We start from the raw sequence: 10,571 nt of genomic DNA, 5'->3' as shown, positions 1-10,571 counted from the left end.
CTCTCAAAAGATAGGGTCTCCATTGCCCTGATCACTCTAGCAGCCTTCTTTGTACCTATTCCAGTTTGAAATCAAGGTGGAAGGCCCCATCTGCCTTTAGGGGTCTGCTGTCACCAACAGACCATGCTTTGCCTTCATAAGAATGGCCATACTGGGTCAGACCAAAGGTCCATCTAGCCCAGTATCCTGTCTTCCGACAGTGACCAATGCCAGGTGCCCCAGAGGGAGTGAACCTAACAGGTAATAAACAAGTGATCCATCCCCTGTCACCCATTTCCAGCTTCTGGAAAACAGAGGCTAGGGACACCATCCGTGCCCATCCTGGCTAATAGCCATTGATGGACCTATCCTCCATGAATTTATCTAGCTCTTTTTTGAACCCTATTATAGTCTTGGCCTTCACTACATCCTCTGACAAGGAGTTCCATAGGTTGACTGTGCCTTGTGTGAAAAAAGACTTCATTTTTGTTTTAAACCTGCTGCCTATTAATTTGATGGCCCTCTAGCTCTTGTGTTATGAGAAGGAGTAAATCAGCCTTCAGGTGGATTAAGTGCTCCTCGGGAATCTTGCACCCTTCTTGTTCTCATGCACTTTTGTTAGATTGTCATCGTGTGCTCCCTACACAGCTTTCACGAGCCCAAGTGTAAAGAGGGCTTGCACAGATGCAACTGTTTTGGCAAACAATTCTGTGGGTGATGCACAAGAAGGATGGGATGAAGCTCTGTCTTTCTTAACCATGTTGGTTGTGCAGGGCTAAGAGCACTAAAAATGTATTTCAGTCTCTAAAGGATGAAATGCAGTCTGCTGTGCAGGGAGCCAGCACAAGGTCTATGCACCACTTATGGACCAATTAAACCCTGATTTCACAGAATCATAGAAGATTTGAGTTGGAACAGACATCAGGAGGTCATCTAGTCCAACCACCTTGCTCAAAGCAGGACCAACCCCAACCAAATCATCCCAGCCAGGGCTTTATCAAGCCAGGTCTTAAAAACCTCTAAGGATGGAGATTCCACCACCTCTCTAGGTAACCCATTCCAGTGCTTCACCACCCGACTAGTGAAATAGTTTTTATTAATATCCAACCTAGATCTCCCCCTCTGCAACTTGAGACCATTGCTCCTTGTTCTGTCATCTGCCACCACTGAGAACAGCCGAGCTCCATCCTCTTTGGAACCCCCCTTCAGGTAGTTGAAGGCTGCTATCAAATCCCCCCTCACTCTTCTCTTCTGCAGACTAAACAAGCCCAGTTCCCTCAGCCTCTCCTCGTAAGTCACGTGCCCCAGCCCCTAATCATTTTTGTTGCCCTCCACTGGACTCTCTCCAATTTGTCCACATCCTTTCTGTAGTGGGGGGCCCAAAACTGGACACAATACTCCAGGTGTGGCCTCACCAGTGCCGAATAGAGGGGAATAATCACTTCTCTCGATCTGCTGGCAATGCTCCTACTAATGCAGCCCAATATGCCATTAGCCTTCTTGGCAGCAAGGGCACACTGTTGACTCATATCCAGCTTCTTGTCCACTGTAATCCCCAGGTCCTTTTCTGCAGAACTGCTGCTTAGCCAGTCGGTCCCCAGCCTATAGCGCTGCATGGGATTCTTCTGTCCTAAGTGCAGGACTCTGCACTTGTCTTTGTTGAACCTCATCAGATTTCTTTTGGCCCAATCCTCTAATTTGTCTAGGTCAGTCTGTGCCCTATCCCTACCCTCCAGCGTATCTACCTCTCCCCCAGCTTAGTGTCATGTGTGAACTTGCTGAGGGTGCAATCAATCCCATCATCCAGATCATTGATAAAGATGTTGAACAAAACCGGCCCCAGGACCGACCCCTGGGGCACTCCGCTTGATACCGGCTGCCAAACAGACATCGAGCCGTTGATCACTACCCACTGAGCCTGACGATCTAGCCAGCTTTCTATTCACCTCGTAGTCCATTCATCCAGCCCAGACTTTTTTAACTTGCTGGCAAGAAGACTTTTGTCTGACATGGCCCCCCGCAAAGAAGTGAATTTCATCCTAAGCACCTCTGAAAACACACACATAGCAGATCTGTTAAGAAAACACCATTTTCACATTTAGCGCAGAACCTCGCTGTAACTTGGATGAGAAGATCTGTGAATGATTTGCCCTTGGTACTAATGCTGGGTGTCACTGCATAACTGAGGTTATGCTCCAAGTTAGGGAGCTGTTTCAGCATCTTTGGTCAGAACAAACCTGACTATAGGGGGCAGTATGGCTCCACTAGGCATGTCATGACCTGATACCGATTTATCTTAGGTACTTATATGGCTTTCCCTGTTACCTTCATATCTGAATACCTCAGAGACGCATAGATTATAAGGCCAGAAGGGACCATCATGACCATCTAGTCTGATCTCCTGCACATTGCAGGCCAGAGAACCTCGCCCACCCACTCCTGTAACAAACCCCTAACCTCTGGCTGAGTTACTGAAGTCCTCAAATCGTCATTTAAAGACTTCAAGTTACAGAGACCCCCCACTATTTACACAAATTTAAACCTTCAAGTGACCCCAAGGCAAAAAAATCAGTCCCAGGGTTTCTGCCAATCTGACCCAGGAGAAAAGTCCTTCCCGACTCAAAATATGACGATCAGTTAGACCCTGAGCACGTGGGTGAGACCCATCAGCCAGACAAGTGGAAAAGAATTCTCTGTAGTAACTTAGAGCTCTCCCATCACTGGCCATTGGATATACTTGCTGCTAGCAGTCACAGATGGCTACATGCCATTGTAGGCAGTCTCATAGATTTAGTTGGGGATTGGTCCTGCTTTGAGCAGGGGGTTGGACTAGATGAGTGCCTGAGGTCCCTTCCAACCCTGATATTATATGATTCTATGATGACCTCCATAAACTTGTCAAGCTCAGTCTTGAAGCCAATTAGGTTTTTTGCACCCACTGCTCCTCTTGCAAGGCTGTTCCATAACTTCACTACTTCAGTGGCTAGAAACCTTCATCTAATTTCAAGCCTAAACTTGTCGATGGGCAGTTTGTATCTATTTCTTCTTGTGGCCACATTGGTGCTTAACTTAAATAACTCCTCTCCCTCCCAGGTATTTATCACTCTGATGTATTTATAAAGAGGAATCTTATCTACACTCAGCCTTCTTTTGGTTAGGCTAAACAAGCCAAGCTCTTCGAGTCTCCTGTCATAAGGTAGATTCTCCATCCTGGTGCTCATCCTAGCAGCCCTTCTCTGAAATTGTTCTAGTTTGAATTCATCTTTCTTTAGCATGGGAGACCAGAACTGCACACAGTATTCCACACAAGGTCTTACCAGTGCCTTGTATAATGGTATTAACACTCCCTATTTCTACTGGAAATACCTCGCCTGATGTATCCTAGAACTACATTGGTCTTTTTCATGGCTGCACCACATTGGCAGCTCATAGGCATTCTGTGATCACCCAATAAACCCAGGTCTTTCTCTTCCTCTGTTGCTTCCAACTGACATGTCCTCAGTTTATAGCAAAAATTCTTGTTGTTAGTCCCTAAGTGCATGACCTTGCACTTTGCACTATTAAATTTCCTCCCATTACTATTACTCCAGTTTACAAGATCATCCAGATCTTCTTGTATGATATTCTGGTCCTCCTCCGTATTGACAATACCTCCTGACTTTGTGTCATCTGCAAATTTTATTAGCATATGCCCACTTATTGTGCCAAGGTCAGTAACAAAAATATTAAATAAGATTGATCCCAAGACTGATCCCTGAGGCACTATACTACAAACCTCTCTCCCGCCTGACAGTTCACCTTCCAGTATGACCCATTGTAGTCTCCCCTTTAACGAGTTCCTTATTCACCTTTCAATTCTCATATTAATCCCCATCTTCTCCAATTTAACTAATATTTCCCATGTGGAACTGTATCAAATGCCTTACTGAAATCCAGATAAATTAGATCTACTGCATTCTCTTTGTCTAAAAAAATCAAAGAAGATATAATCTTCAGTGTATTCATCATTCCCATGATAACTGAAGCACAGAGACCAAGTGACATGCCAAAGGAAATCTGTGGCATCACAGAGAATTGAATCCAAGTCTTCTGAGTCCCAGGCTAGCACTTTGCCCACTGCACCATCCTTCCTGTCTACTGAAGCTGATAGTTTTACAGCTAGGGGCATCTCCCATCTGGTCTTGTGCTCGGCCTATGGATCCGAGTTAGACCCTGCTGCAGCACACACTGTAGTATTGGAAAACACAAAATAATTCAGTTTACTCTTCTCTGGGGGCTTGTTTGTTTTTGAACACACACATTTCCAAATAAACAAGCAGAACAGCTGGTCAACTTTAAATAGTTTAATAATCCCACATTAATAACAAGGGGGAAAAAATAAGCTCAGTAAAATAGCACCATGAGACTGAACTGAAAAGAACCATTCACAAATGTCAGGAAGGGAAAATAATTGAACAACGACTAACACGTCAGTGAAAAACTAATTCAGGCTGAACAGCTTAACCCACAAATAAAAATCCCTTAAATAATTTAACAAACACATTTATTTCGCCCAGATGATTCTGAGGTTTTCATTATATAGGCAAAAAAAATGTTTGGCATACTAGCCTCTTTATTACGATCACAATAATTTATACACAATTTAAAAAAGCACTGATGCCATAAAATGCACAAGCGCTTAGCACCTCTTTTAATAGATAAATAAAATATTGTCTGTGTCCCCAACCCTATTTAACAGCATAGCCCTCCAGCCTCTCTTTTGTAATGCTGAACTGCATTGGGGGGAAAAACGAGCGCTCCTGCGTATAAACATCAGCCTGCTGTGCAGACGGTGTAAAAACCTGGCACACTGCGAGAGTGTGGCGTGGCTAGATCGCAGCACACGTTGCTGAGGGGCGTATCACCGTTCCTAGTTTAGAGCTAGAGACGCTGAGGCACAGGGAGGTAAAGGCAAGAAATGTCAGAGCTGGGTGCATAAAGTTTGGCACCTAAATTAGTTGCTGGTTCTGCAAACGCCTACGCACTTGCTTAACTTTAAGCACCGTGAGCAGCCTGATGGACTTCAAGAAAAGCACAGGCATAGGTTTTAGTGGGGCCTAAGTGCTCTCCCCAGGGGTGCTAGGGGCAGGCAGCACCTCAAGGAATCAATTATTTACATGCCCCAATGCGGCTTTAAGTGTCTATTTTTAACTAACCATTTTCAACCTAGGCCTGCTCCTATGGCGACCAATGTCAACAGACAGGCTCCCACTGACCTCACTGGGCACTGGATCGGGCCCTCTGTGAGTCTGTGGCAGAACCAGGACTCCTAGCTCCAGTCCTGGGCCAAAGCTCCCTGTCTATGGTACTTTTCTTCTACTTGGGTTACTGGAGACAGGCTCCTGAGCTGTGTAAATGCCTTTCAGTGACTAGCAAGTAGGAAGTCGGCTTGACAGAAAGCTCTGAAAATGGAACTGTGCGGCTGCAAAGCCATCTTAGGGTGGGAGCAGGGGACCAGAATGAGAGAGGAACCTGCAGGGACTCCCCTTTCACTCTGAGTGCCTTAGTGGCCAGCACATGGATGCTTATTAGGACCCGGTCAAGATTTATAAGCCACATTCCACTGATCTGAAAACCAGACGCTGGCAGAGCTTCCGTTTTAGGACTTCCTCTAGGTGTCTTCCACCAGGGCAGCGTAATGTGCAGGCCAAACAGGCAACCACCTGGGGCCCCCTTGCTAAGGGGATGCTGGAGTAATACTGGGGTGCCTCCGGTCACTCAGCACAGGTTGGACCTGAGCTCCGTCACTCCAGTGCGGTGTCCCAGTTCTTCCTTAGACGTGCAATGGGCAGCTTTTGGCCTAGGATTTGCCAGACTCCTTACTACAGCCGCAGTGGAGCCTTCTCTGGGGCACTGGCACTGTCAAGGGTTCTGGGGCGTGGGTGGGAACTAAAGGTGCTCACTGCAGCTGACAGAACAGAAATAATTAGGAAACACGCCAGGGGGAGGTGGGGAGGAAGGGAGCAATTTGGCTGTGGCACCAATCTCATCTTCTCCTTGGACACTGATGCCCACAGAGCCACGTCTGGGTATGTATGTCCCCGTCCAATCCTTCAAGCAATTATCATTGTTTTATCACCGGGCCCAAACTGCTCTTACTTCCAAACCAAGCTGCGCACACAGTCTGCTCTCATAGCGCGTGGACTCGGCTGTGCTTACGGTAAGTCGCATTTGTTTCAAAGAGGCCGTTTTTGGCATGCTGCTGGAATAAGAAACAGCTGCTCTCAGACCGAGTCTAGCAGTTTGAGGGCAGACTGCCTTTAAAGGAGAGGAGAACGTTGATTGCAAGAGGCCTTTTAACTAACAGCCACTAAGGGCAAAATCCTGAACTCACTGAAGCCAATTGCAAAACTCTCACTGACTTCAAAGGAGCCAGGATTTTGCCTAAAGAGTTTAGGCTGGAACTTTTACCTTCTCTATTCAGGCTTTTCTCTCCACAGCCTCTGGCCATAGCTCCAAGGAACTGAAGCTGTGTCTACAGATGTAGGGAGGGAGGGCTAGATCTCTCTGGTGACCCGACTTGGCCAGCCATCTCGACTGGCTTTCATCATTTCTAAATCACAAGCTTTATTCCTGGAGGGGGAAAAACAGGCTGGTTTTGCTGAGAAGTGAAGTGCTAGTTCACAGGGTGCCATTAATGCTTTGCACCCTTTCCCTCGTCCCTTAGCAGAATTAATGAGATGTCCCCACATAGGAAGCAAACAGATATTTCACACGTTTTCCCTTTTCATGAAAGCCACCCTGTCATTTTGGAATTGAGGCCAGGTTTGAGTCACTCTCTAGTGTGGACTGACACTATGATGATGGGCAAACTATATTCAAATGACTGAGGACTAAAATGCAGGGTTGCTGGAGCCATGTCTGTCCCAGGATATTAGAGACACAAGGAGGGTGAGGTAATGTATCTTTTATTGGACCAACTTCTGTCGGCGAGAGAGACAAGCTGTTGAGCTTACACCGAGCTAGGCGAGCGCTGGTAGACCGCTGAAACTCAGCAATGTATGCAAGGGAGTTTTTGGAGCTGCAGCAAGTGGTGATAGGAACAGAAAAGAAGCCAAAAGTACTGCTCCTCTGCAATGTGAGATGTACAGGGCTCTGACTGGAATCAGTAGGAATCTAGCTTAAAATCTGATGGCTAGGTAAGGCCCAGGTACTAAGGGATTTGGGTGCATGCTTTATTTATTTATTTTTTTTACTTAAGTGCTCTTTGCAGAGGGCAATTGCTCATTTCAGGTCTGTGTGGGGGCCATCCAATTCTTCTAATCGCCATGAAAGATGCAGATGTGCCTCTCATTTGAAGAACAGCAGCCTCTTGGCAAAAGTGCATGCAAATTTCCAAGACCAAGAGGCCACAAGAAAAGTAAAAAAATCTTTTCCCAGCTCAAGCAGTCACTCTTCCTGAGCTCCAACTGCCCTCAAAATTAGATTCCACTGCATAGTCTCATGGAGAGAAAATGGCCTGAATCTTGTTAAATAAGAACTTTTTAATACATTTTCCACTAACCCAGTGTACAGGATCCTGACTACGTGAAACCAGTGCTGCCTGGTTGTCAGCCATGTACAGCATGTATGTTTGTACATCACTAGACATGAGTTACAGAGAGTCTGAGTTACAGTAGTGGCAGCAGTGAAATGTCACATTAGCATGGCCCAGTTAACATGCCTGACTTCTGTAAAATCTGGCTGCTGCCATGATGTCTATCGGAAATGACATCTTGTGCTACCAAGTGCTTTCTTGGGTGTGAAGTGTTCCTGCTGGAGTAGGTGAATTGTATCCTAGCCTGGCCTGGCCAGCATGGTGCTGTTAAATACTGTGACCAACATGCCTGTTTGATGTTGAAATATAGACAATAAACTAACCGAACTACAGAGGGCTGGCCAGTGAAGAAGTACCTCAATAGATATGCTCTCCTGAGTTACTTGTAAGCAACAAACCCTTTGCTGCATAATATTTTCACTTTTACTAGTCTTTATAAAGCAAAAAGGACAGCCATGGGTTATTTGCACCGGAGTGACACACTTGCAATCTACAGAGGAAAGGTTTTTACCATGGTACTTAATCTGTTATTTTTGTTTCATGTTTAATGACCAACATATGACATGCCTGGGGGCTAGGGAAGGGATTTAATGTGTCAAAATGGTTTTGTCTGTACAGTGCACACTGGCTATGTGTGATGGATCCATGCCCCCAGCTTCTGACGTCTGTTCAGTTTAAATAACTTGGAAGCACACGCCGTTAGGTGAATGTGTATGCTAGGAATGGATTTTTAAAGAGACCTCTCATTTAGGCATCAAAAAAACCTGCCCAGATTTTCAGAAGAGCTCAGCACTCAACAGCAACCGTTGAGGGCACTGGAAAATGTCCCACCCTTATTGAAAACAATGTGAGTGGCTGTGTACTGAACGCTCTGGGAACTTCATTCAAGTGCCTTCACAGGAGCAGAATTTTTCTAAAAATCTGGCTAGCTGGTGCTGATCACATTTGAAAATCTGTCCTGTGTGTGTCTGCATGTGCAGAGGTTTAGAACGAGGAAGGACCTATTGAAGAAGCAATTATCTTCTCAAAACCCAGCCTGGCCTATCCAATTCTTTGCTCTCCCTGTCTAGATGTACATCAATTTCTGCAGTCAGGTGACCCCTGTTTTAGGAGCTAGTTTGGGGGGGCAGGTGTTATTGGCCTCTTGGCACATAGAATTTCCTTTAATTCATTGATTCTCCAAATGCTTCCTTGTGCTGGCCATGCTACTGAAGACAGCACTCCAGTTTACTTCTCCCTCCACAAGCCAACCCTGCTTTGCCCGTGTCCCTGTGAATCACCAGATATGGTGGCCTGCAGATCATACTACATTTTCTGGCCAGAAGGGACCAAGATAATCACCAAGTCCAACCTTCTACAAACCATAATAACCAGCCAATACCTGGAGGATCACTGTGTTAACTTTAATGGATGTTGTTCACGCCCTCACCACAGAGCAGGAATAGAACTCTACTAGCTCAAGAAGTCAAGGAGCACAAACTTGCCGGCTGTTTGCAGAGGCATCTTCTTGACAGTATGAGCACAGGCCCCAGTTACCAGGAATAAAATCTTTGCCTTTTGGAGTGGAACTAAAGAACATGTACAGGGCAAGGGGAGAGCAATTATACTGGAAACAGAATCTCTCTTCATGTCATCAGCGCTCCCTTTCCTTATTTTCAGAGCCTTGCTCATGCCCAGAAAAGCCTATCAAGTGGCTATTTATGATTAACGTTTGTGTCCTTTCTGAGCAAGGAGAACATTACATCTAGTACAGCAGTTCTGGGCAATGCAGCGCTTGTTGTCTGTAACGGATTGTCCATTGTGAGCTGAATGCATTGGAGACTAGCTCTTCGTCAGCCTCCCCATGCCATTTTCCCCCCAATGTTTTTCAGCGGCTTGTCCCTCCTGTAGGCTTGTTTCTCACAGTCACTCGCACGCACCGCACAGTGCACTGATATTGTCATATTAGAACTTGGGAATGAAGTCTGGAAAAGAACTCACCCAGCTGAGCAGAGGTTTCGGCACTCGCGTGGGTTCTGTATAAACCACAATGGCTATGCTAGCTCTCAATATTATATGGAACAACGTATTTTTAATTTTTTAATATGCCCTGATGTTAGAGAGAACAAAACCAAACACATTTCTCACATCAACAACAAAATAATAAAAATAATAATTAATAATAATCTGACCGACCGGCAGCATTCGTTGGCTTTGATCATCTCAAAGGCCTCCCATAAAGAAATGCAGCTAGGGAACAAATCAAGAGCTCCTGGTAGGCGTGTTGAATTCAAGTTTCAGAAACCAGTCCGGGGAGAGTCTCCAGGGCTGGCTAAGGCCCTTTGACATTGCCAGGCCGGGCGGCCAGACTTGCATAGTAAGCGCACTGAGAGGGATCGCACTGTCCACTGGCTCCTGGAGGTCCCTGTGGGCCCATGAGGCCTGGCACCCCAGCTTCCCCTTGTGGGCCTGGTGCTCCTGGCATCCCATCTTTGCCATAGCCAGGTTCCCCGGGGAGGCCTGGAATGAAAACAAAGGACCATTATTATTCCCAGGGGATGACTCAGCAAGGCCACACCACACAAGAGGTGCCTGGCAGCCATGCTGGGATCTGGAGGTGAACGGTCAAGTGCGGAGGTGTTTGGCTCAGCCCCATCTCTCTGGGCCATGCCCATTCTGAGGCACTTCCCCACACGTCGCTCGTAGCAATGCTCACTTCCCTCCCTGAACATTTCCCCGCCTGGCAGTACCAGAAGCAGACACACCTCAGGACACAGCTGCTGTAACACAGGGAGCACAATGTGGGGCCTGGCTGCCAAATGTGGCACATGGAGTCATAAAACACAGCCCATGCCGCCTTCTCCCTGCAGCTGCAGGGTGAAGAGAAGGTCGGATCAATCACTGGTATTATGACTAGCAAATGCTGTTTACCTATCAACAATGACAGCGTGTCACGGTTGTGCGCTTGAACCACAATGTCTGGCTCGGGGCTTTCCCGGTGTCTGAGGCTGCTTGGATCTGTGGGTTTGGTTCAGCT

At 46.5% G+C, this 10,571-nt stretch overlaps 1 protein-coding gene across 4 annotated transcripts in view; it reads right to left on the bottom strand.

Annotated features, from left to right (window-relative positions):
• Nucleotides 1-4,307: 4,307 nt before the first annotated feature.
• COL22A1 (collagen type XXII alpha 1 chain) overlaps nucleotides 4,308-10,571 on the bottom strand; it is a 333,573-nt gene continuing 327,309 nt past the window's right edge. For all 4 annotated transcript variants that reach the window (XM_045004657.1, XM_045004658.1, XM_045004656.1 and 1 more), the window contains one exon: nucleotides 4,308-10,054. In XM_045004657.1, coding sequence (XP_044860592.1) covers nucleotides 9,867-10,054 — 188 coding nt within the window. In that variant the 3' untranslated portion in view covers nucleotides 4,308-9,866. The remainder of the gene's footprint in view (nucleotides 10,055-10,571) is intronic.

The sequence above is a fragment of the Mauremys mutica genome, chromosome 2, assembly GCF_020497125.1.
Source record: "Mauremys mutica isolate MM-2020 ecotype Southern chromosome 2, ASM2049712v1, whole genome shotgun sequence".
Lineage (NCBI taxonomy): Eukaryota > Metazoa > Chordata > Testudines > Geoemydidae > Mauremys > Mauremys mutica.
This window is presented reverse-complemented; position numbering and strand designations above follow the sequence as displayed.